This window comes from Lygodium microphyllum, chromosome 12 (genome assembly GCF_053477565.2).
Source record: "Lygodium microphyllum isolate KBCC chromosome 12, Lygodium_microphyllum_v1.1.10, whole genome shotgun sequence".
Lineage (NCBI taxonomy): Eukaryota > Viridiplantae > Streptophyta > Polypodiopsida > Schizaeales > Lygodiaceae > Lygodium > Lygodium microphyllum.
In genome coordinates, this window is record NC_141146.1 from 154,116,716 (window position 1) to 154,144,676 (window position 27,961).

Genomic DNA, 27,961 nt, shown 5'->3' on the forward strand with positions numbered 1-27,961 from the left:
AGAGTAAGAAGCATCGATCAGCTGAGTAGCATCAAGTGATGAAGTAGCAAAAATATAATCATCCAAATTATATTCCAATGCATTTATCTCCTCTATCTTCACACTAGACTTGGCACAATCTTAGTGGACTTTGCATTTTCCTTCACTTTCACCTTGCCTTTCTCACTACCCCTATCATTGCGCATTTTATGGCACTACGGCCTCATGTGTCCTTACTACCCACAATAATGATATATCAAAGAGAACCTATAACCACGAGACTTACTATGGGATTGCCCACAAGATTGAGACTTGCCCCTATTGAGCTGTGAGTCTCTACCACAATTATTATTATCATTTTCACAACTTCTGCCTCTAACTATAAGTGCATGAGAAGTGTAAGTTGCATCAATATTCCTCATGTTTACTTCTTCTATAAGTAAACCACTCTCTACATCATTGCATTTAAAACCACCCTCAAGAGGATTTGCACTCATAGCAGCATGAAATGTATTTCGTAACTCTGATAGCATGACAAGAAAAAACAAAGACTTTATGTTATCCTTAAACTTAATGCCCTGTGAGATAAGCTCGCTGAAAATAGAGTGGAACTCGTTCAAATGAGTAGACATTGGGGTGCCCTCCTTCATGTAAAGATCCATAAGCTTCTTCAACCAATACAATTGAGATGCACGACTCTCCTTGTCATAAAGATCACATATCTCCTTCCATAAATCATAAGCACCACCAGCAATAGAAATAATATTGAAATACTCTTGCTTAAACAAAGAGAGTATTATAGTAGACTTGCATAACTCATCCAGTTCATCTCAATCATCTCTATTCTAATTTTCTCGCTTTATGCCCTTGGCTTTCAATGGCCTAATCTGTTTCTTCTACACCAATACCTGCTATATTTGCATCTTGCAATATTGAAAGTTGTTACCATCTAGCTTTTCAATATTAAAATAGCACTATCAATTGATGCATTTGAAGTATCTTCCATCATTTTTGCAAACGACTGCAAAGTACAAGAGTATGGGCTACTACAATTATAGCAAAACAACCCCAAAATTGAGCCAAAAGGGAGGGCAAAAGGGAAACAAAAAAGTATACAACTGTCCACAAACATTAGGCTCAAAGTAAATGACCATAAACAGTATTCAACATTTATTATAGAGCCAAAGGGGAGGGCATCTGCACTCAAAGTAACTGCTCATAAACAGTATTCAGCATTACTGTCCATAAAATTGCAATAAATGACCATACATCAATAGGAAAATGGCCAATGGAGTAAGCTCCCACTACTACAAATATCTGGGTAGCAATCTGGGATATATAGAATGCAACTAGCAATGTAGCAACCAAGTACCAAGAACTGTCAAAGCATACAGAGTGTCACATATATAGATGATTACAACCCACTGACAATGATAGGTACAAGATATCCAAATGCTCAAAAGAAAATCAACTCACAAGAGTCAATATCTACAAGAACAATATATGCATATATCAATTGAGCATGTACATGAGCAAGAGACTCCCACTATCTTTAAAGAGCCAAACTCTACAAAGAAAAGTGTTTCCCACTAGAAGTGAATTTGGGATGTCCAAGAGCCAAGCAAAGCTCAATACATAATGATCATAACATCTAGACAACCAAGATACATGATAAGTACATTCGGATGTCATGAGGACGTGAAATTTTTTAGATGCTTTAATCTTGCTAGTGACATTTGATTAAGTTAAGCACGTGTTGTACATGGCAGTTATTTCATGAACACAGGCCAAGGACCCCGAGGATGCAAAGGGTGTCAAAGGTAAAAGTTGTGATAAGTTATGCCAACTAGGCTTTGGTGATCAATTGGTGAAAAATTGGACCCTAGGACAATTGTTTGGCCATTAAGTGTCAATGGTAATACTAGGGACTAGGCATTATTAATTGATTAATGCTAGTCTAAGGGTCAACAAAGGTTGGGGAGCACTCCAAGTTACAAATGGCTTAGCCACAAATGGGCACATCAGAAGTGCTTAAATTAACTTTTAGAATTAAATAGTTCTGAAAATTAATTTAATGGATGGATAAAGCTGAAAATTGGGTTTAGAAGGCCACAACTTGACATAATACCCACGCAAACTAAGAAAACGTTTTTGGGGCCTGGTTTGAGCCATTCAGTCAGGTTTTCAACTTGAGGGGGAGAGATGTGTGTGTTGCTAGTCCAATTTTTGCAACGGAATCAGCCATTGCAAGCAGGGAACAGCAGATAGGAGCCAATGTACAGCAAGCGAGAGCAGATTGAGTGTCATCTCGGGCTAGTGACAGTATCCTAGAGGCTCCATGCAGCAAGCGACAGCATTTAATGCTGATCAAGGCAGGTTGCAGGCAGATCTAGGGGTTTTCACACTTGGAAACTCTGAATTTTCTCTCTCTGGCGTTCTCTCACCTTCTTTAGTCAATTCTTAGAAGATCTCAACCAAATTTGGTGGACAGCAAGGAAAATTCTGCTATGAACACTAAATTTCAGCAGAAATTAAGGTTTAGCAGCCACCTCGGGACCCATGCCATCAATCAAAGGCATCGTACACTAAAATCAGCACTTGAGATTCGTAGAATTGTCAGGGATTCGAGATGCCAGCCCATCCATTGTAAATTTGGGGCAGCATTTGACCAATTGGGGTTCCATTAGAGCAAGTCTTGGGTGAAATTCAAGGGGCAATTGGCCCAATTTGTTTGTTGATTATTGGTACAGCAAAGGGATTTTGGATCAGCCAAGAAGATTGTGGAATCTCAACCTGTATTCAATCCAAATAGCATCTCAAAGCATCCCTATAACATCCGGGCATCAAGATAGTATCCCCAAAGCATTACATAAGCATTATGAAACTCACTGTATGCAGTTGTATACAATAGACCTGTACCAAACTGGGAGTGAATGGCTGAGCAAGAACTCTTCAAAGAGTGCTCAAGAACAAGCCAAACAATGCCGGAATGATTGCCAAAGAGTAGAAGCAACACCCAAGAGGCAAACAATGAATCAAGTATGAGCTGCCAAGCAGGAAACAAGGGCTGAAAATTCAATGCAAAATGTGTTGGTTATTCCTAACTTCTCTATCGCTGCTCTTGACTTGAATTGCCACTAATGAATGCTCAATGAAGCTCACTGAAGCCCTGGAACAAGCCTCAATAAGTCGAGACCAACTTAAGACTCAATACGTACCTTGGAAGGATAAAGGATGGGCTACCATGGAAGCTTGAAGTGAAGCTCTTCTTCCCAAGCTGAAGCAAGTGATGAAAAAGCTCCTCAGATACCCACTCTGATACTAGTTGAAAGGTGGAGCAGCAATGAAAGCACAAGCAGAAGCAAGAAGGGAGCAAGAGCTATGGACGTTCAAGTAAGAGACAGAGGCTTGCATGTGGAAACTCTAATAGTAACAATGTGTGACTTGCCTTCCCTTATTCTATTGTCACTAAAAGAATAAAGAATAAAGTGACACTGATGGGCGCCCACCACCTGCAATGTACAGGTGTGCAGATATAATATACAAGTAAATGTAGATGGCTAGGCACAGGCGGCCTTTAACCCCCAGCAACAAGGGTGCAAGCAAGAAATATCAATGCCTACATGGCAGCCCAAGTATCTCACAAAAGTGCCACATGGGACCCAAGTAAAACTCTCATGTGGTTTCCAAACTACCTACCAAGCATTGCCAACCCAAAATCCATAGGATTTGTGCCAGCTAATAAGAGCTCTTGAGGCTCTGCAGAAGACCTCCATCGTAGCTACAAAGGCCCTAAAATTCTCCTCATCACCATCCACGTAAATAGATGTCATCTGCAAACTCTACATCTAGTGATTCCTCAAACTCTGGAATGGGAAACCCCAAAAACCTGTAAATCTAATTATCGAAACTTTCAGTAAAAAGAGACGGTTCCCAGAGAGTTTCTATGTCCCATAAACCAAACCCTGATTTGAGAGGATCCACTCATCTATAAATAGATAGGCTTTCCACCATTCAGTCTTATCCCTTGTCTTGCAGGTTTGGGCCATCAACTCTCTCTCCAGTGGCTATCCCTTGTCTTGCAAGTTTCAGCCATCCATTCTCCTCCCCAACCTCCTAATGAAGCCAAAGAAGGGCACATCGCAAGGTCTATCAAGGAACAGATCTCGCCACACCCACCCTCCTAGATCCCACTGTAATCTCTGGAGAGGTCTCCTTTGGTAAGGGCAATATCTCCATCCATCAACTAGACAAGTGGCTACGTCTGGGTCAATGTGCCACTTCCTCTCGAAGTGAGCGACTACTTTGATCCTCTGTCTGGAGCATCCAATGAACACCTGGTCAAGGCAATTGACACATTCATACGCCTTCTCAAAGTCGAGAAGTAGCACATTAAGGTCCTGGTTCCTAGATTAAGCCAAAGCTGTGAACTCCCAAAAAGTGAAGATGTTGTCGAAGATGTTGCGCTCTTGGACAAATCCTGTTTGTGTGGGGTGGATGATATCTGGCATCTATGGAGCTACTGACCACCTTTGTAAGGATCTTATAGGCAGTTCCAAGCAAAGTAATCAGTCTGCACTATGATCTTCTCCTTCTTCTTCAATGTTGTCTTCATCTTCTTTAACTGTAGCAAGATATGCTCTTTGAGACTTTTTCTTAGCATAGCAGAATTTCTCAATATGCCCAGGTTTCTTACAAAAGTCACAGACTACGCTCTTCTTCCCTCTCACATAGAGGAGTTGTTGGTCTCCTCTTGGGATGCTTGTTTCTCCTTTGTTCTTGATCTTCTTTTCCTCTTCCAGGAGAGAGGCTTTGATGTCCACAAGTTTTGGCTTTGGCATGTTGATTAATGTGGTAGACACATTTTCTAACTCAGGTGAAAGACTTTTGAGAAACACTCCAATGCAAATGTCTTCATCCATCTTCAAGTTGATTCATGCAAGTTGTGTCAACAAGCTTTCCATATAACTCAAATGAGTTGCAAGTGAGGTATTACTTTGCATGTCAAGCCTAAAAAATTCAATTAATAAACCATATTTTGAGGATTTGGAATGAGCTCCAAATAAGGTTTCTAATCGATCCCATGTCGTGTAAGAGGTTTCACAATCATCAACATGATGACTGTAGCTATCATCAAGTTTGAGCTTGATAATAGCTTGAGCCTTATCATCATTTTTATCCCATACAACTGAAAGTGCAGCTTCCCTTGGTTTCTTCTCTTGACCACTTGTGATTGACCACAAGCCTTTCTTCATTAGGATCAATTTGATCTTAGTTTGCCATGTATGGAATCCAACACCATTGAATCGGGATGTTGGAGGATCCTTGCCAATTTTGAGATTGCAAAATCAGCAGCAAATCAGCTCCAAACAATTCTAGTTTTAGTTGAGTACAAGTTCTAAGAATCACTAGGTGATTACTATCAAGAGATACTAGGCAATTTAGTGACTATGATACCCTTGAAGTTTGAATCTTCAAGATCTAATGCAAGTCTAAGTATTCCCCTCCTTGATTTGATGCTGGAGTTGCAAAAAAAATCAATTTTGATTAGAGGCAAAGCTGATTGTGTTAACTGAAATTAATGCTAAAAGCACTAGATGAGTGTCAATGGACACTGTTTCTTGAAGTGCTTGAGAATCTTGTTAAGATTTCCTCTCCTTACTGGTAAATAACTTGAATGCTTGCTGAAGACTGAGTGCTGGAGCAAATTAGAGAGTCAGTGATCTCCAATCTATCTCCACTTCCTTTGGGAATGAGGTGTATCAATCCCTCAAAAAGTCTCTTTGGCACGACCTCTGATGCCAGGATCTCCTGGAAAGCTGAGCTGAAGCCTACACTAATGAAATCCCAATAGCTCAAAAAGAAGTACTTATCCAGTCCCTCTTCTCCAATGCAAGAGATCTTGAAAATAGGGAGCTCCAATAAGAGGCAGATGACACCATGACTGATGGGCAGCCTGTCTAGGGTAGGAAACACAGCCTGGAAAGTGATGGAGCTGCTGTCAGCAGCTGCATGGAACACGTGCACAGCAAAACACAGATGATGGTGACTGCCAACTGGTTGCAATGTTCAGCAATGATGTCGCCAGCACTTCACTAAGTGGCAGCAGAGGGAATGACTCCTCAGCAGCCTGTTTGAGGGAACCACACAGCTGTGTTAGTTTAGAGACAGGTTGCCAACTCATGAAAAAGGAGTGCCCTTATATAGGAGATTCAAATAAAAGCCATGCATACCAATTAAGCTTGTTTGGGCTGTTAATGAAGAGCAAAATTAGGCATTAATGTACCACAGCTGCTATCTAATGCATGGAATGATTTTTGTTGCTTGACATCAACATTCTGTCTACAACCAACTACCAAGAAAATTGCTGCAATCACAGTATTTTTCCAAAAGTTTTCCTCACATATGAAGTATTTTAATGATTGCTCCTCAGAAAACCAGACTAATTCCTAGACAAGGAAATAGGACGTTCTATGCATGAAGTTGTGCCAACATCTCTCTTAATCATCCCCTCCCTCTAACCTCCTTGTCTACATCCAGTCAAACTAGCATGTTTCCACAATGAAATGGTTTCAATCTACACATTGAAATGGTTCAAAAATAGCCTGTGTCTATAAAGCACTTGCATTATGTGAACAGCTCCAACAAAATCAAAGAAGACATGAATCTGAAAGCACTGGCATAATAGCAATTTTTGCCTTAATCTTCTGTTCAGTAATCAGAAACCACATTGTAGCTTAAGCCAATGGTGAAAAAAGTTGAGTTTCCCCTGATCCATATTTTGATTTGTTTAGCACAAACATGTCAAATACGTTGCAACCAATCAGTAACAATTTTCAGCAGTCGCATTAACAATTGCACAGGAATGACAAACAGTTCAGCAAATCTCACACTATAGAACCCAAATGATACCTTTCTAAGGTCTTGTGTCGCCACAGTGGCACTATTTTCTGGAAAAGAATCAATTTGTTCAATGTTGCTTTGCACTGCCTGCAAAAGTCTGGGAAGTTTAAAGCTGATTCATCAAATTGAATTTCCCACTAGCAGAGAGATGTTATTGTTTTTACCATGCCAATAATATCAACAGAAGAACGATTGAGCTGCATCCTTCGAAGCATGCGTGAATAGTCTCTCATATGATTCTCAATCTGCTGTGAAATACTCTGCAAGAGAGTCAACATACAACTTAGCTTCTTATTAGACAACATAGGCTGTTAATGCAAGACCATACAGCATTCATTGCTACATTTAGTTTGCATACCCTTTAAGATCATTCTATGACCAGTAACAGCATGATTAAATTCGAAAAGACGTGATCTAATCAAAAAATCCCTCAGAAATTATGTATCAAGGGTGCAAGTCTTGACATCTAACAAACTCGCAAATTTTTTTGGTACAAAGAACCTGTCAGCTTCCCCAACATAGTTGTTACATACAAAAGGTATGATGCCACACAGTATGATAAAATACAATACTGAATGGTACCTTAAGATTTTATAAGGTAACGTACAATATTAGCACCAAAAAAAACAAAAAAACTTAATTAATTTGGACTAAAGATTATAGAATAGAGGTTTAAAGTCAAAATAGCAATGCTATAAGTGTATATAAGATGAACACTTGATTATTTTGGACTAAAGATTATAGAATAGAGGTTTTAACTTTTTAAGTCAAAATAGCAAAGCTATAAGCATATATAAGATGAATACTTGAGGATAACAGACAAAAACCTCATGCCACATGCGCAACATGCGCTATTGTTACCTACACCTTACAAGTACATAGATGGGAGTGGATACACCATACATTAATGACCATACAAATAAGAGAGAAGTGTAGGCTTGAGAGAGAGTGAGCGGCTTGAGAGAGCGGAAGAGGCTTGACAGAAAAAGAAAAGAGGGTGTGAGAGGCTAGAGAGATAGAGAGAAATGGCCTAGAGAGGGAACGCTGCGATGGCAAGACGGGACCTGTCCTAGGGTTTCTGCACGCCAGTCCTGTGCCCCGCTAGCCTTCTGCCCTGTGCATCAGTTCCTGCCCTGTCCACCAGCCTGTTCCCTGTGCGCCAGCCTTCTGCCCTGTTGCCCTGGGGTGCCTGTGTGCCAGCCTGCTCCCTGTGTGTCAACCTTATGCCCTGTCGCCCTAGGGTGCCTGTGCACTACTTACCTCCAGCCTGCGCCTTCTGTAGCGCCTGCCACGCAACGCTTGAGCCAGACAATGCCAGGCAGGCATCATCTTGTACCTGACCCTTCCAGCGACTGCCTGTGTAGCGTCTGTTGTGGCAGCTCAACCTCTGCTGCACGTGTGCCTGCTGTGCACAAGCTCAGCCTGTGTGGGCCTGCATCAGACATAGCATGAGCTGCTGAAGCTCCTACGCTTCATTGGAAAGCCTGCAGATGACTAAGATGGGCCATGCCACTGATGCTTTGGGTCTAGACATGGATTTGGAAGAAGTTGCAGTGGAAGAAGATATGGTGCCCTATACCGACGAGATGGCCCTGATCTCTCCTAAGTTTCAGTCATCTGTCAAAATGCAGCAAGAATCTCCATGAACAATTTCCTGCTGCCCCTTAGGCTTCTGATCCAAGTGATTCTCCGCCCAATTGGCTTGCAAGAACCAAATTGGGAACAATTGCTTGAGTTTGCCAATTCTCTGTTGGAGGAGTATGCCAAGCATAATCATCGAGCTATTCTTGCTTGCACAGAGGAAGAGATGATGGATACACAGGTGAATACTCAGGAGATTCTTAGCTCCTTTTCTACTTTCCATGAGCGAGGTGTCATTCTTTTCTTCACCATCTGGATACTTGTCGTCGCCCAAATCCATTAGCGGCTGACATCTCTTCTTCAAGCTGATTATGTAGAGGAGATTTTTGCTAGTCTGCATGGTTTCTATGAGGTTGTGCTCTGTACTCCTTCAGCACGAGATTTTCTTCTTACCCAACCACCCCTCTTCTTCGATAAACAGTTGATCCACATTGTTTTGTGGCACCCCATGGTGGATTTCCAATGTTTGCTAAAGCAGGCATATCCAATATGAGTCGAAATTGAGCGTTGCCACGCACTTTACTTGTTCTTCCTCAAGGATGCTATGGCTGTAGTGGGTCACATGTTGGTGCCCCCCAGTCTGAATGCAGCCAACAGAAATAGACTCTGCATATTATGGGACACGGCCAGAAAGAGACCTAACTAGTTGTACCTCTTTTGTTTCAGCTCAAATAGGGTACTTTCGCTCGCCACTCTTTCTCCTATGGTCAACTAGGTCACTTTGTAGCAAAATGCCCACACCAAAAAAGTACCCTGGTGGATCACCCCATAGTGGTTCCCCATCTGTCCCAAAGACACAAAGATGGACAGAAGCTCGAAGGAATAAAGGTAAAGTGAAGGAGGCTCTTGTGCCCATAGTACCTGCCAATCCTTCTCCATTGCAAGACCCCCTTCACACTTGCTCACAACACCGAGATAAGTCTTCTTATGCGCCTACTATTCAAGTTCCTACTGCCACCAAGGATCTACAACCCCCCAAGCAACAACAGCCACAATACCATGCTCATGACCCTCCAGCCAAGTTGGCATTTTGATGCAACTGGCCGTGTAATCACACTACGGGATCACAAGTACCCAAGTTCTACTTCCTACTTTGCAAATGGGCTTGCAGATGGGCTTTCCTCCTCACGGCTGAACATCAAAGGCTCAATCCTTTCACAGTGCTAGGAGACTTCTTTGAAGATGGTGTGTTGGGGACATTGGTAGCAAAGGCCCAAGCCACACTACTAAATCCCATCAACACTCTTGATCCTTTTTGTCTGTCTAGTCACGCGGTGTTGTCTATCTAGTCACGTGGTGCCTCTTGCACTCTTGCCCTTCTACACTTGCTGAATCCATTGTACTTGGTTCATATACGATAGCCTAGAGCCACCCTGTACTCTGTAACCTTGTTATCTTGTACTTTTTTTGTAATTATCATAATTATCCATTATGGAAAAAAAAAAAAGGAGATGGCCTAGAGCCATCTTGCATCTTGTAATCATGTAACATTGTACTTTTTTCGTAATTAATAAAATTATCTATTACCAGGGGGAAAGAGAGAGGCTTGGTGGAGAGAGAGAGAAGGAAAAAAAAAAAGTAGGCTTCAGGGAGAGTGGCAAAAAAGGCTCTGTGCTTTTGTACTAAATTGTACGAATACATTAAGTACAGTGTTGTACGGATTGTACCATATGGATCACTTTGTATTACGTATGGAAACAACCTTGCTCCCAAATGGTCATAACTCTTGGAAAGAATCCTAAATCAACAATTACATACAAGGCTGATTGATAAATTTGTACCTTTTTTACATTAAGACATGGGAGCACTTGAAAGTAGAAATTGGCCTTTGGCACATCCATCACCACAAGAAGTGCATGATTGTGTAGCCTGATCTATATGAAGCTTGCTCAACATCATTGTATCCTTTCCAAGACGCATAACCAATATTAATCCACCAAGTGATTCTTGTGTTTCCTTGTGCAAATGCCCATGACTAGGTTCTCAGCACCAACTCTAACCTAATTCTAGTATCTATCAATCTACATGATTGCATAGGAGATACGCAACAAATATTTATGCCAAATCCCAATATGATACAGAACATCGTCCCTAAAGCCAAAGTAGAAATACCCTCTTAGAAACAAACCCCCCCCAATCACAAACTTAGAGCTTTTTCCTTGAGTAGTAAAATAAATTCTTAATAACTTTTACTCTCACATATAACTTGTGAGAGGCAGCATATTGCAACTAATACTAGTATATCAAACCGACCAAGTTTGTTGTGCATAGGAGGCAATGAGTTTTTGGGCATACAATACACTAGAGGAGGCCTTTATAACGACCCAAGTGGGAATCCCACTCCAAGGAAGTGGGTTTGGAGAGAGCCCTTCTCAGATAGGGCTCTAGACATGCTTTATTTTCCCAACATCTCACCAAATTGCTCAACAATGGCTTAGGCATGGTATTTCCCTCCCCTTTCTTACAAATCTGGAGGAGACTATGGGAGATTATGCCAAGAAAGGGTTCGATATTCTTTTGGCCATTCGCACATAGAAGCCTGGTTGCATGCACTTGTTGGTAGTTGACATAGGCTTGATCGTATGCTCAAGATTTGGTGCCATAGAGGAGGCTAAAAAGCAATGCATTTAGGACTGCCCTGCAGATTACACACTGTTAGGGCAATGCTCAGCTATGCACAAACACAGATTCACAGTGAACAGTCAATAGCAAGAGAGGAGAAACTGCTGGAATATCACATCCTGCAGTGTGCGAATCAGAGAATGAAAGTACAATCTCTAAGATACGATAGTACCACACCCGAGGTGGGTGTTCACATGGGGAAAAAAACCCTTCTCTAGCTCAAAGGTAAAAGCTGCCCATGGAATAGGGACTGCCCACACCAAAATAATGGAGGAACACAACAAGTGTAACACCACCCCAAAAGTGAATGATATGAACGTATATAAGGGAATGGAAGATCAATCCCCAATTGTTAGTAATGTGGAAGGCCTCAGACTTTTCTCTAGAAAAGCTTTACTAAATACATCTACCAAATTCTCATGTGTGGGGACATAAACTAGGTCAATCTCCCCTGTATGGAGCCTCTCTCAAACACAATGATAATGCACCTCAATGTGCTTAGTGCAAGCATGAAACATTGGGCTCCTTGCAACTGCCCTGATACTCTAACTATTAGTATAAATAGGAGTGGATGACTACTGTTCCACATGGAGATCAACCAAAAGGTGTTTGAGCCATACACATTCCAATGTAGCTGTAAATGTTGCCCTAAATTCAGTTTCATAGCTCAATGCAGCCACTATAAACTGCTTCTTGCTTAGCCAAGAGATGGATGAATCATCAAACATGAAACAATTACCATTGGTGGACACTTGCGTATCAAAACAACTAGCCCAATGATCAATCACTGTCTGTGAAAGCATGCAAGCAAAGAGAACTACCCCTAGGGTAGAAGAGGCCCAATGATTATGTGCCTTCAAAGACACATTTTACTGCTAGATAATGTTTAGTCCAGGGCTGTGCATGAAGCATGCCAACTGAGAAACCCCAAACTGAATACCTGGCTATGTATTACACAAGTACAATAGACATCTAACAACCTACTAATAGAGAGAAGTATTTCATCTCTGTGCACAATTTGAAAGTGAAACATAGATAACAAGTTGGCCCATCTCATATGCTTCTCAGACAACTTGGTATAAATAAAAAAGAAGCCCAATGTCTGATAGTCTGTTTGCGCTGTAAAATCAGCCTCTAAGAGATAGTGTTTCCAAGTTAAAAGTGCATGAATTACAACAAGCAACTATTTCGCATAAACCTATAAATTCCTTTCTTTGCACCATGGAGAGCACAACTCTAATAAGCCACAACTCAGCCATCTTGCATCATAAGCCACAACTCGGCCACCCTGCATTAAAATAGTCTCTATGTTGTTTTCACATGCATCACACTAAACAACAAATGACTCCTTAGATCAAGCACACAAGCACAGGGTCTAAGATCATCTTTTCTTTTCACTTTTTAAATGCTGAAATTTTCATTGCTATCCACTTCAAAGACACACCCTTCTTCCACAAATCATGCATTCAAGATGCAATCAGCAAAATTGAGTACATACCTTCCATAATAGGAACATAGAAGCAGAAACATGGATCTCGTCATTCTTCAAATATGGCCATGAGTGTACTGCCTCAACCTTTGCAAGATCCATACAAATGCCATCAGTTGACACAATGTGCCAAAAGAGATGGATCTCATACACGAAAAACTCACTCTTCTTATCATTTATAACCACCTTGTGCTTATGTAACTCATTGAACACAATGTCCAAATGCTGCCTCTGCTCTGCCTCATTCTTTGAATAGACAATCATGTTATGTGGCCAAAAGATGTAATCCATCATCCGATAAAATGTGGAAGGAGTATTCCTAAGTCTAGAAGGCATGGCAAGAAACTCATACAACCCAAAAGATGCCTTGCTATCCCCTACAATCTATCAATAACATCATCGATCCAAGGCATCGGAAACCAACTCTTTATCATGATTCTATTCAAAGCATGATAGTCAATGCACATATGCCATAATCCATCTTTTTTCTGAACCAAAAGTACCAAAGAATGAAAGGGAGATAAGCTGGGCTCAATCACCTGACTCATTATCTCCTCTTATTAGCCTACACTTTGTAGGGTAGCTTATTAGGATGGCTACTTCCAAAATTTTGATCTATGTCATGATCTTCCAGCCTTCCATGCAGTAGCTGCCCCGGAAGTAACTAAGAAAAGCAATCAGCATATATCTTCAAAAATGATATGTGATCCTTTTCTAACTTAGACACGTTCCCAATATTTTTGTTATCAACCTTATTCTTAGTGAAAACCAAGTATGCTGAAAGGTGATTTTTCATTACTTTAGAAATGGTGCAGTCGATACAATAGGGACAAATTCCCTTGTGTTGAATAGTGACCACTTTAGCATGTGAATCAATAACTGCATGCACACAATGACACCAAGGCATACCTAGCAAGATATCACAACCCTCAAGCAATGCAATAAAAAATTATTTGCTACCCACATATCCTTGAATGTGCAAGTGAAGCTTTCCAATGAGCCGTATGGCAGGCTCTGCATGGCCCTTGCATGCCATACCAACTTCTCTCATGGGTGATACCTAGACACGTTGCCATGTCTATGGAGATAAAGTTGGCTCATGCCCAATTATCAAAGAAAATTAATACATATTGATCTCTAATTTTGCGCCATGCCCTACATAATTGAATAGCATCATCATTGGGCTAATCACTAACATCCAACAGCACCAAATCAACTAATATTTTGGGCTTCTTTCCCTTGGATCTCTCTAATTTTCTAATTTTTCAGCTAGCTACCTATTGGGAGAGTCCTTAGCCATATGACCCTCCAATTCATAAACAAATCATTTATTTGCAGCCCTTGATTCCCTTCGTTATGCAACTGTTTTCCAACCCTTGGTGTTTTGACCTCTTTTCAACCTAATTTTCAGATCTACCCCTTTTCTCAGCCCTTGAAAACTTCTTATTCGATTTTCCATTCGTGTCTTGGAGACTTGAATCCTTTCCACGCAACAATGCATTGGTTGTACTAGCTATTTCTACGACTTGCTCGTGAAGAAGAACTGGACAATAAGAAGTCACTGGCAACAAAGCATACTAAAACTTCTTATTATACTATTCCAAATTCTTGCATTGTGTTGCATCAAGCTTATTTCAAGTTGTCATCATATCCACTTCAAATGTACTAGTCAACCAATTTAAAGCAAATATTTGCTTAAATTGTACCCATGTTGACGATGCTCTACCTTGCATCAAGAGCATGGACCATTGCTACAATGCATTTCCCTTCAAGAAAGTGATTACCTTCTGAATCTTCGAGGATTCAATGAAGTTGCCTCCCAAATAGCCGGCATTAAAATTGCTAAATAAAAGCAGCCTATCTTGTGCCCCATTGAAGGCTTCAAACTTTACCACTTTTCCACCCTTATCATAGTCCTCTGCTGCCCCTTTGGGAGTCAAGTTATCATACACTAGCTACTGCAAAAAATGTGCATTTCCTGTATTTACATAATGACCAACACCATATGAAGCATTTGCATGACCAATGCTCATTCCTTGAGCCCCAAAACCACCAGGGGATGCAAATGAATTGCCATACGTGCCATTTTGTGCCTCAAGTATCATGCCAATATTGCCATACATAAAGTTATGCATATTACCACATTTCTAGCAATTGCCTGCATTGTCCCGATAGTCTTCAGCCTGCTGCCCACTCTTCTGTGCTACTCCAATCGTGTTCAGCCTAATCGAGACTCTTCAGATCTGTGTTTGCTGCTGCTAATCACATCTGGAGACTACCAGCTACATTTCGAGGTCCATACAAAGTATGACACACTCCCTGGCTCATACTCTCTGCCCTAGTCCTTCAAAGACATCGGAGTTCATTGTTTTGTATTCACTTTGCATAGTGTGCTTATTGCATTGAGTATTGTATCTATTCATTCATTCATTCATTCAGCTTCAATGTTCATTGTCTCTTGACTTACCCCAACCCTATTGAGTTCTATTATCAATCAGTGGTTTCTCATACGATTGTGTTTGTATTCTGTGTTCAAGTATTTCTTCACACAAGCATGTGATCATTTTCAATCAAACACACAGATCAGGACAGCAGCTTGTCGCCTTCAATGGCCCTGGTCATGCACAAGATAGGGGTTTCCATTCCAAAGCAGGCCATAAGTTCAGGTAGGCTAGAGTCAAAATGCCGCTGTTTGACAAGATTTGACTCATGCAAGAGGGAATACAGGAGAAGCAGCTCGAATGGTTCTTACATGGGTGTTATTAATGATGCAAAACTTCCCAAATCGAGCAAGAACGATTTGTTGGTTTTGTGGAGATTGCCACCCTATCTGAAATGGACAAATTATATGGGAATAAAGGGTCATGGAGAGCTCTAACTGGAATGGATGCCTTCTATGGGAATAAGGGGTCACTGAGAGCAAAGGTATTATAAGCATATTGCATGAACCACCTTTACTAACTTTTTGGAGCACAACAGGCTTAAGCATTATCAAATCTTCATCACCTTGAAGCAAACAGGCTTGTGAGCAATATCCTACAATCTGAGACAATCTCACTGACTACTTGCATATTCACACACGTCACTTATCTATAACAAGTGGCTGCTAACACAGCCACTCCCTTAAAATGTCTTCAAAGTTAACAAACCCCCTTTGAGTCAAAGGGTGCTCAAACCTTTAACACCTAACAAATGTGATACATAGCCTATGGAAAGGTATTACTCCACATGCAGCATTGTTAAATATGGTTGTGTCTTATTCAAAACAGTCATGAAGTAGCTAAGTTGCCCTTTGAGTCAAAGTTTGCTCCAACCTTTAACACCAGACTAATGGGCTGCACAGACTATGGAAAGGTCTTACTTCTCACGTGCCAATATTTAATCTGGCTGTGTGTAATCCATTCACCAAACCAACAACAAAAAAGGGGAAAAGAAAAGTAGTCATAAAGAACCTAAGTTCATGGGTATAAGGTGATGTGCTGTTCTTTAAATTGATATTCCATTCAAGTACATAATATGGTCCTTCGTTTTTGTCACATTCAGTTGCTCCATATCTATGACTTATGAGTTCATCATTCAATAAATTAAGCCATTTGATGCAAATGTGTTGATCAACTAGACAATCCTTAAACTCCCTTTGCTAGCTGATAAAGATGTTCTCTCTAAAAACTTCAACCACTATCTTGATTCTTAGTAGAGCCCATCTCTATTGAATAGAAAAACCAAGGATTCACTAATCATGCTTTGAAACACTCAACGAAAATAATATAGGTCTCGAACAGTCGACTGCACCTCAAACCATGAATAAAGGAGCAGCTCGATACTCCCAAGCAAATACCTGGTTAAAGGCCTTCAACTTGCTTCTGGAGACTGTTTGTCCTGATGATAATTGAGTTTTACGATGCCATCTATCTATTGAGCTGTTTCGAAATGGAACAAACCTGAAAGTAATGCAACACTCATTGAGAATAATTCAATTTAACAAAGAACATTATGGAAAAAGCACACAAAATTTTATGGAAACTATGCAACTGACACACTAAAACCATATTTAAGAAGTTTGCAGATATTCAAAACCAACTCAAACACCTCCATCTAACTCATTAATCATGTAAGACATTGAATCAAGCAACAAACCTTTGGCGATAATCCAAGTATATTAAACACTAGTCGCTCAAATATAATGTAATTGAGGAGAAAATTGCTTTGAGACATAAACCTCTGAATAAGGATCCCTTGTTAGGTTAGGATTCAATAGCACGCACACACTCATGCGCACTCACAATGAACAAGTAAACAGCAAGAGAGGAGAATGCTAGAATGTCACATCCACTATGTGAGAACAATAATGAAAGTACAATACCTAAGGTACTAAGTACCACACCCCACTGATGAGTGTTCACACGGGGAAAAAACCCTTCTCCAACTAGAAGGTGAAAAGTACCCGTGGATAAGGAAGAGTTCACACCAAAACTTAACAAGGAATAGGCACATCAATCCCCAAATGGTATCAAGCCTAGAGCCTTGCAAAAGGCTTCAAAGTTCTCTCTAGAGAGAGCTTTTGTGAACACATCTACCAAGTTGTCCTGTGCAGGCCCCAAAGACAAACCAAGACAATCTCCCCCGCATAGCATGGGGTGAAGAACTAGATTCAATGAATCCCATCTCTAATAACTCCTTGATTTGTTGTAATGATCATACACCTCAATGTGCTTAGTGTGAGCATGAAAAACTGAATTTCTCATAACTACCATGGCACTCTGACTATCAATATAGATAGAAGTGGTGATTGCTGCCCCACACTAAGATCAACCAAAAGGCATCTAAGCCATACGCATTCCAATGCAGCTCTAAATGTTGCCTTGTATACAGCTTCACAGCTAGATGTGGCCACTATAGATTGCTTCTTACTCATCCAAGAAATACATGGATCACCAAGCATGAAATAATTACCACTAGTAGCCAACCGTGTGTCAAAACAACCAACTCATTCATTGTCTCTAAATGCATGCAAGCAAAGAGAAGTGCCTTCAACATAGAAAAGGCCTAATGTCTGAGTGCTTTAGAATAGTGAAAGACACATTTAGCAACTTGCCAACATGTAGTACCACGGCTGCGCATAAAGCGTGCCAACTAAGAGACTCTAAACTTAATATCCGGCCATCTATTACACAAATATAATAGACACCCAGCAGCTTGCTAATAAAGAGAAGCATCGAATGGATCTCCTGCACCCCCAAGTGTAAACCTTTGGCTTGTCTCAACTAAAGTAGAGATAGGCTTGCAGTCTTGCACCTAAAATGTTAGAGAAGCTTCCCAATGTATTTAGACTGTCGCAAAATAATGCCCCGCTCAACTGCAATCATAGTACCCCGAAACGGCGTTTCGCGGCTACCGACATGAACGCCGGCCATTTCAGACCGAAACGAAAACAGCAAACCAGTGTTTCGGCATCCTGCGGTCCGTTTTCGGGCAATCCATCTCCCGCCGCCTCCTCTTCCTCCCCCTCCTCTTCCTCTTCTTCTTCTTCTTCTTCTTCCTCTCCTCTCCTCTCCTCCTCCACCTCCTCCTCTCCTTCTTCTTCTTCTTATTTCTCTTCCCATTACCTAAAGGCTAATCATGACGCCGGATCCATATTGGAGACACGTCACTCCAATTAAGAGATACAAGCACTCCGACGGATCAAAGAAGTGGCGGTGCAACTATAGTGGATTGGAGAAATCGGGGAGTGTTACGCGCGTGAAAGACCACTTGGCATGCGTTCCCAACAAAGACATCGGGCCTTGTTGTCCAAACTACAGTTGCCAGTTGTTCATTGATGCTGATACTTATTATTCAGTAGTTACTAGAGTCTAGAGACTAGTACACAATGCTCAAATCTCATTGAACTTTGGAGTTTTGATAGATTATTCACATGACATAGTTACATGTATCATTGTATCTTGATTTCACTTATTATGCATCTTGATTCTTATTCCATTGTTCTTGATGTTAGTCTCCATTATTCTTGATGTCAATCTTCACTACTCTTTAGATCAGAGATGATTCATGAGTCATAAACTATAATTCATTTTGTTGCCTTAAGTTTTGAAAATCGAGTCTTAATTGTGTTAAGCTGTCTTAAGTTTCAACCATTAAGTCTTGACTCTTCAATCTTCACTTGTGAGTCGTGACATGTGTAATGAATCATGATTTCAATCATATGACATGAAGACTCAAAGTTTTGTATGAAAATTGGCTACATGTTGTTGTAGGCATTGATATATTTACATATCCACATAATACTGTATTTATTTTAGTGTACAATCCAAAACGTCGTTTCCCCGTTTCCAAAATTTGGCTGAAACTCCAAAACTCCAATTTTTCCCGTTTCCGGTTCCCCCGTTTCCCAAACTCCCCCGTACTATGACTGCAATAAACTATATGCCAAGAAGTAGTGCAAGCGGCCAACATCCGTGACATAAAAGCATGCTGCAATTCAGCCTTTAAAGCTGAAATATGTGTCTCATGAGGTCCAATCAACAACATATCATCCACATAAAAAATGAGAATCAAGAGGTTATCCCCATCTTTGAGGACACAAAGCTTCCCTTCAATGTGTGAATTACTAAAGCCAAGAGCAATCGAATATGCATATCTTTTCGTACCATGCCCTAGGTATCTACTTCAAACCATAGAGATCCTTATGCAACTGGCACACTTTGCTCTCTGAGCCTTTCTGAACAAAGCCAAGAGATTAGTGAATCTAATCTTTTTACATTGCTCGACATAGCTCAGTGTGACACAAAACTCCTCATGAAGATCACCATTCAAAAAAGTAATCTTTGCATCCAATTGATGCACATGCTAATCACACTTGCCAAAATAGACAAGTCACATAACTATCATGTGTTGAGAAACCACTTCTTCAATTTACACACTTCATTTAGGGTTTCACACTAACAGCCCCAAAAAGGATTGACGCCCACATAGTGGTGCACCACCCTAGACAGCTTATGCCTATAAATAGGTAGTTACTTCATTCATTCTTCACTTCTACCACTCTCCGTACTCTTCAGTTATTCTTCACCCCTCTTCCTCCGTCATCAGACACCTTTCCCTTCTCTCACTAGCACCTTCCACTACCCTCACACCCCTTCAGGAGAGCATTGCGGTTCGTGGCCCCTGACTGCCTTCACCCTTCCTCTTCTACTTTAGGTGCCTTATTCTATCATCAAGCCTTACATTTGGAGCATCTTCCACCTGGTGACACCATCATCTACTTGGCATCAGTACCCTTCTCCATCACGCTTGACCTTCACCTGCGTTTTTCAAGCTAGAGGTCTTCTCCTTGTCTGGCATCATCATCTCCACATTGGCGTTAGCATCCTAGCCTCTAATGACAGTCTCCATCATCGAGCGTCAGTGATTTCATCACTCGTCCATCGTAGGGGTTGTTGGGACCTGCTTTTTGCAGCCTGGCTCCTCCTCCATCACCTAGCGTCACTCATTTATCACAGGGACTGCTGAGACCTTCGTTTTTCCAGTCTGGCTCCTCCTCCACCTACATCACTTGTTTATCACAGGGGCTGCTAGGACCTGCGTTTCTGCAGCCCCGCTCATCCATCATCTGGCATCATCATTATCCACCTTGCGTCAATATCTGGGCTGCTCTCTCTGCATTTGACAACTCCGACACTCGGGGATTTGCGTTTTGCTACCCAGGTCACTCCTCGGCATCAGAGGACTACGGTTTGCTTCCTTGACAACTGGTGATCATCTTCCACATCTCCGACGGCATTAGAGAACTACGGTGCGCTCCCTCAACAAATGTCTTTCACCTTTTACTAATTATTTCGATAGCCCACTGCCCGAAAGACTGCATTTCACTCCCTTCACTGTGCAGATTTTCCACAGGTGCTACCGCTTGATTCAAACAGGACAGTGCAATTATCTTTTGAGCTTCGGCTCCATTGTATCATCTTTTCTTCTCATAGCATGATTCAATGCATCATCACTATCACCAGGTGGTGATACTTTTTGCAGTTGCTTTCCTTATTTACTTATATAATTTTTTTTTTTCTTTAGTTGTTGCTTTTTACCCCCAGAGTTCTCTTGGATTAAGTTGGGATCTTTGCATGGCCAAAAGAGGCAGCCATTGGGACAAATTGGACTAATGGTTTGTCTGAGCCTTGGGACCAGATTGAATGGGCACTAAAGAATAGAATGCCAGTGGTTTGGGACTATGTGCTTACCCACTAGACATGGTGCAGGACAATGAACCTGGCCAAGACAAAAGATACACATGTGAGAATGCCCATGAAATAAAAGTCACTGTAACTGAGCCACATTACACTTTTTGATGTGGTTACAATGATAAAAGTTGAACAACTTGAGGAATGCAAGGGTCACCATCCCTAAAATTTAGGGAGCTACTATTTTTGAACCCCATAATCTATTCACGCCATTATCTTCGTTTTTGCACAAGGATTAATTCTCTGGTCTATGCCGAGGCCAAATTTTACACTGATCATGGAGAATTTTAGACCAGAAGGTTTAAACGGGAAAATTGTTACATGGATGCCATATGTCACAATTTGGGCACAAATTCCCAAAGAGAGAGAGAGAGAGAGAGAGAGAGAGCATTTTTAAAAAAAACGTAATAGGGAGAAGGGGCAGATCTGAGAGTGAAGTTTCAAGGGGTTGAGGGCAGATTGCTGCAAGTACATCAACTATGGAGAGTACTTCGTCGTCTCTGACTCATGTACAGAGGTTGAGCTTGCTCCCTCTAGTCAACTCTCTCTCTATTCGTAGAGGAAATGCTCTACATGATGGGCTGATTCCATCGAATGTACAGTTCTGTGTTTTCTTTGCACTTCTGCTAAGGCAAGAGCCTCACTGTCCAGGTTCACGAGCAGCTAATGGCTTCTCCAATGCAGAAACTAAAGAAAGTGAGGACCATGCCACACAGGAACAGGGTTTTTAAGCTCTGATTTAGTGCTGTTTGTGGGACTGTTTTACTGCTGGAATGATGCCAGGGACAAAGGGTTGGTAGTCCATCTGGTATGGAACAGATCTAGAATGGAATAAGGCTGAAAACAGGTCAAGAAACAGGTAAAAACAGTAAATACAGAGTTCTGCAGACTACAATTCTGCACATGAATCATTGAGTTATGGTCACAGAAAGTGTTTTCCTAAAAGGGATGTTGTTCTAGATATGCTGGACAGTAAAAACAGTAAATACAGAGTTCTGCAGACTGCAATTCTGCATATGAATCATTGAGTTATGGTCACAGAAAGTGTTTTCCTAAAAGGGATGTTATTCTGGATATGTTGGCCAGTAAAAACAATAAATATAGAATTTTACAAATTGCAATTCTGCACTTGAATTATTGAGTTATGCTCACAGAGAGTATTTTCCTAAAAGGGATGTTGTTCTGGATATGTTGTACTATCCTTATGCAACTAAGATTTATTCAAAAAAAAATGAAAGCCAACTGTTCACAGGTTCTGTCCTTTGGAACATTTCATTATTGTGATTTCCCAGCTTTTAATTAAAAAAGAAATACCCAAAGGGGCGCCAGACTTCGGGGCCAATCTGGTGTTGAGTGAGGGAGTGAGGTCTCTGTTTGTGTGTGTGTGTGAAAAGACCAGGTATTAATTGAAGGAACTACCGCTTTATGTGAGTCATAGACCGGCTTCAATCACCGTGTTCTTCTTGTGTTTATGAGTTTCTCTTCTCTCTCAGTGTTTGCCGTACACACTTTGTGTTACTCCCCATAAACCCTACTTTCTCTCTTTATTGTCGCTTATTTTGACATGATATGAGAGCATACCTATTATTTTAGACATGGTATTAGAGTATACCTGTTATTGACATAGTATCAGAGCGCAGGAGCTCAGAGCATAGTAATAGGGGACGCCTGTCCCATGCCCCCGGGATGCCGAAACGCCGTCCCAAAACGGGACGCCTGTGCGGGACGTGGAGGTGGAACGGGGGACGTCTCGAGAAGGGAGCTTCTAAATCGTGTGGCAAGACAAGAGGCTCTATTGGAATAAAGTTATATTTACTTTTTTTTTTCCTTAAATTTATAACTTTGTTATAACTTATATAATGTAAAGTTATAACTTATTCTAAAATCATATCATCATGATAATTATAGTGTTTATTATTTTATGTCCCCAGGTCGGAGTACTTTAGAGCCATGTCGAAGAAGGTTGGAGAGTATGGGCCTAACTATGTGTCCCCCCTCTTCTCAGGCTTTACGCACTACCTTGCTCGATAAGTAAAAGCGTGTTGTGGAGCAAGCTACAGCAAACATAAAGAGAGATTGGGAGAAAAATGGTGTTACACTTATTGCTGATGGGTGGAGTGACACGAGAAAGAGGTCCATCCATGGCATTGTAGCTTATTCTCAAGGGGAGATGTATTTTATGTCGTCCCATGATGCTTCAAGGACTGGCAAGTCCGCAGATCAGCTTGCATCAAAGTGGATCTCTGCCATTGAGATTGTTGGGCCACATTTTGTGGTTGGTTTTGTGGCTAATGGTGAGCCCACAAATAGGGCAGCAAGTGCCATTGTTCAGGGAGTGTATAAGCATATCACATTTTCTTATTGCAAGGCGCATTGCTTGAATAACCTTTTGAAGGATATTGGTGAGTTATCATGGGTCCATCCTGTGATACATGATGCAAATCAAATGGTTACTTTTATTTTAAATCACCAATACCTTCGCTATGAGTTTACAAAAAGGTCAAAAAAGGCCTTGTTGAAGTATTCAGACACACGGTTTGCCTGCAACTTTTTGATGTTGGGATGCCTCAAAGAATGCATGGGTGTAGTGAGACAATTGTTTGTCAGTGATGAGTTTAGTACTTTTTCATTGGCAATCACTCCTATGGGCATAACATGCAAAGAAAATGCAAAGAGCAATGAATTTTGGGATAATGTAAAAAATTTTGATGCAATGGTTGTTCCTATTATATAGTTGTTGAGACTCATTGATCGTATGCAGCCATGTATTGGCAAAGTGTACGAGGCAATGGATAGGATGATTGAAAAGTTAAAAGATTTAGTGCCTGATGCTGAGCAATATGAGATACATGATTTGTGTATTGAGAGGTGGAATGCCTATAGCTCACCTTTGCATTCAGCTGCATTTGTTTTGAATCTTGAGTTTCAAGGTAAGGATAAAGAAAATGATAATGAGGTCAATCTCCATTGGAGGCAAATTCTTGAGCGCATGGTGCCTGATGTTGACACTAGGTGCAAAATTAGAGATCAGCTTGCTCTCTATAGGAGAGCAAAAAACTCTTATGGCTGTGCGGATGCTCTACATAACCGATGCAGGATTGGGGCACCTTTGTGGTCGGAGGATTTTGGATCAGATGGGCCAGAGTTGCAAAAGTTGGTTGTTCGTATCTTAAGTCAAGCAGTGAGCTCCTCTTGCTTGGAGCAATTATGCAGCACCTACAATCATATTACTTCAAAGAAGAGGAATCGCCTTGGAATAGAAAAAGCAAATGATTTGGTCTTTGTTAGTGCCAACTTGAGAATGCTTTGCAGAAGAGTTACATCACAAGCCGATCCATTACCCAGTGGAAGATGGAGCAGGAGAAGCATACTCGTTTTATGGAGACTATGCATGGCACCCATGATCATGAGGCTAGCACTTCAAGAGCTGCAAATGCACATTTTGCTGGAGATGATGATGATTCCCTCTAGATTTGGCCTTATTCCTTACTAGAGTTCGTTTTGTATGTTGATTCCAAGTTTATGGCTGGTTATAGCTTGGTATCCAGCTGCCAGCTGCCTATATGATGTCATGACCTATTGCCACATGGCACAACTTGTAGATGCTCATTTTGTTGCAGATGATTATAATTTCCTTTAGATTTGGACTAATTCAATGCTCAAGTTCATTTTGTATATTGCTTTATGGCTGATTACAACCTAGCAACCAGCTCGCTGCTACCTACGCCCTAGGGCCTACATGATGTCCTAAATGATAAAGCTACTTTAGTCTTTTGTCTTTTACTACTCAATGTTCACTCTTTTTCTCCTTGAATATTTGTTTTTAGTTCCTATCTTTGAAGTTTGAAGTTTGAACTATTAAACTTTCATGTCACACTAACAATGACAGGTCACAGTGGAGTTTGGACGCATGCTCTTTTGTAATACATTGATTGTTAAAGTTTATCCATACCATTTGTATTTGTCATTTGTTCATCTCATGTTCGTTATACAATATGCTGATAAAATTCAATGAAAAATGATGTTTTTAAAGCTCAAACTGTGCTTGTTTATATATTTCATTGCAGTAGAGTCTAATGTGATGAGCTAAAAACTGTTTTATATGTGAAAATGCATTTTTTTAATATGTCGTCCCCGTTCCCTGGTTTTGGCCAACCCCCGTCCCCGACCCCGTCCCTTGTTTCCATGGCTCAGAGAGCTAAAGACCCTGTTCATTAGAGAAGGCAAAGACATGTTGCGGATCTAGTATCATCTACTGATTTCCCCCTTGATTTCAATTGCATCTCCATGAGACAGAGATACCATTCTCTTCCTCTCTAACCCACCCTCCCCTTACAGGTTGATGCTCCAGTGCTGCAACTTCTCCACAAGCAAATGGACATACCACTGGTTGCTCCTCTTTTGGCATCACCGGAACCCCCACTGATACTTGCCAACATGGACTTTTGCTCCCTACCCCGCTGGAGTATATACGTCTACCCCCAAGCACTCGTGTCACCTCTCCCTTCTTGGCCACAGAGTTTATTCTGTATCAACTTTCAAATTTTTATACTCAAGGCAATAAGACGCATCTGGTGTGCACTAAGCCCTTTCGAGCCACAGGAAGATCGACTGGTACCACGGCCTCCTTGTGACCGCCACAATGCACTACGGAGGTTGCTTCTACTTTTTCTAGGGTTTCAAGAATGCCACCTCGACAACCCACGGTTCTACAATCCACTCCCCCAAGAGACAGTGATTGTTGGATACCGTCCCCTTGACAGTCCGCTCCTTTGCAAGACAGTGGTTATTCGACCCCTTCTATTGCTTTGGCTCCGCATTACACTCCATTGAGAGACTGTGACTCTTGCCTACCCTTGGCTCATAACCTTTCTCCACCCTGGACTACTCAAGTTCAAGAGGCCACCTCTCGAAGTTCTTCAATATCTTCAATACTCCAAATACCTTCTTCGGCACAACCGGCGGCACTTCCTTCGTCATCAAATGATTTGGAGTCCATGATCCATGAGTTTTTAGATTCCCTCTCTCGTAGAGGAGGATTCAGAGGGAGATGTACTCTTTTTACCCTCCGAGGAGGCTCCTACTTCTTCTGCGGCTTTAGAGGGGGCCCATGCACCTCCAGTTTCAAGAGGGACACCTACTCATCATGAAGCTCATCACCCTCCCTTTACTCTCTGGGGATGACTGTCTTCGAGCAGTCATTTCTCCTATTGATACCCAGGATCTTCAAAGCTCGCCTTGATCAAGACCTTGGAGGTTTAACCACGACTTGGTAACGAGGCCTTTGAATTTCTTCCAGCATGGAGTTACGGAGCTAGTGGCTTCTCTCCCGAGGTGGAGTTAGGTTCTGCAGTTCATCCCGTCTACTATTCCTTACTATAGGTTACCTTTCAGGTGGCAATCTTGGATCTCTGGGATCCTCTTCTTCTTCATCGTATCTCTCTTCGCTCTCTTTCTTCATCCCTTTTTGGGCCTGAGAGGGGATGTTGAGAAACAACTTCTTCAGTTTACACACTTCATTTATGGTTTCGTATTGATAGCCCCAAAAAGGGCTGGTGTCCACATTTTGGCCACTTTTTCAATGGGCCTACATAGTGGTGCACCACCCTAGACAAGTTATGCATATAAATAGGCAATCACTTTATTCATTCTTTACTTCTACCACTCTCAGCACTCTTCAGTTATTCTTCACCCCTCTTCCTCTGTCATCAATAGACACCCTTTCCTTCTCTCACTAGCCTCTTCCACTACCCTCACACCCCTTCAAGAGGACATTGCGGTTCATGACTCGTGGCTGCCTTCACCTTTCCTCTTCTGCTTTAAGCGCCCTGTTCCATCATCAGGCCTTGCATTTGGAGCATCTTTCACCTGGCATCACCATCATCTACTTGGCATCAGTACCCTTCTTCATCACACTCCACCCTCACCTGCGTTTTTCAAGTTGGAGGCCTTCTCCTTGCTTGGCCTCATCATCTCCACGTTGGCGTCAACATCCTAGCCTCTGGCGACAATCTCCATCATTGAGCGTCAGTGATTTTTTCACTCGTCCATCATAGGGGTTGTTGGGAGCTGCATTTTTGCGGCCAAGCTCCTCCTCCATCACCTGGCATCACTCATTTATCACAGGGGGTACTTGGACCTGCGTTTTTGCAGCCCGGCTCATCCTCCATCATCTGGCATCATCATTATCCACCTTGCATCACCATCTAGCCTGCTCTCCCTGTGTTTGACAGCTCCGACACACTGGGATTTGTGTTTTGCTACCCAGGTGACTCCCCAGCATTAGAGGACTGTGGTTTACTCCCTCCACAACTAATGATCATCTTCCACATCTCTGACGGCATTAGAGGACTGCAGTGCGCTCCCTCGACAGCTATCTTTCACCTTCTACTAATTACTTCATTAGCCCATTGCCCAGAGGTCTACGTTTCACCCCCTTCACTGTGCAGGTTTCCCACAGGTGCTGCCACCTAATTCAGACAAGATAGTGTAATTGTCTTTTGAGCTTGAGCTCCGCAGTATCAACTTTTCTTCTCATAGCATGATTTGATACATCATCACCGTGTTTTTGAGTTTCTCTTGTCTCTCAATGTTTGTTGTACACACTTTGTGTTACTTCCCACAAAACCTACTATCTCTCTGTATTGTCGCTTATTTTGACATGGTATCAAAGCATACCTGTTATTTTAACATCATGTGTCATTTTTATAAATAGAGTCTAGCTCTAACTGCATAGCCACCATCCAATGCTCATCCGCTAAAGCATCATATCATGTAAAGAAATAGACTCCTCATTGCATGCAGCAACTATAAGTGCCTGCACAACCAAGCTACCCTGTGTATGGCGAGTGACTGCTCTACTTCTACTAGGAAGTGGAATAGACTGTTTGTTGTCCTGAATGTGTCCAACATCCATTTAGGGATTGTTTTAGCTTTCCAAGTAGCAGCCCTCTCATTGGCCACTTCACCATCAGCAATGCCTTGATCAATGGGCGGAAAATCAAGCTGTTGTTCAACATGTCTTTGCTGTTGTAAACCCTCAATAGGTTGTTGAATTTGACCAAAATCAAGTGCACTTTGCTAAAATAATGGC

General features: G+C 41.5%; 1 protein-coding gene across 4 annotated transcripts in view; it reads right to left on the bottom strand.

Annotated features, from left to right (window-relative positions):
* The window catches only part of LOC148028467 (uncharacterized), a 164,277-nt gene that overhangs the window by 23,152 nt on the left and 113,164 nt on the right, over positions 1 to 27,961 (bottom strand). For all 4 annotated transcript variants that reach the window (XM_087690279.1, XM_087690280.1, XM_087690282.1 and 1 more), the window contains exons 10-12: positions 16,473 to 16,575; positions 7,047 to 7,142; positions 6,892 to 6,969 (exon numbers count right to left, since the gene is read on the bottom strand). In XM_087690279.1, the coding sequence (XP_087546405.1) occupies positions 6,892 to 6,969; positions 7,047 to 7,142; positions 16,473 to 16,575 (277 nt within the window). The remainder of the gene's footprint in view (positions 1 to 6,891; positions 6,970 to 7,046; positions 7,143 to 16,472; positions 16,576 to 27,961) is intronic.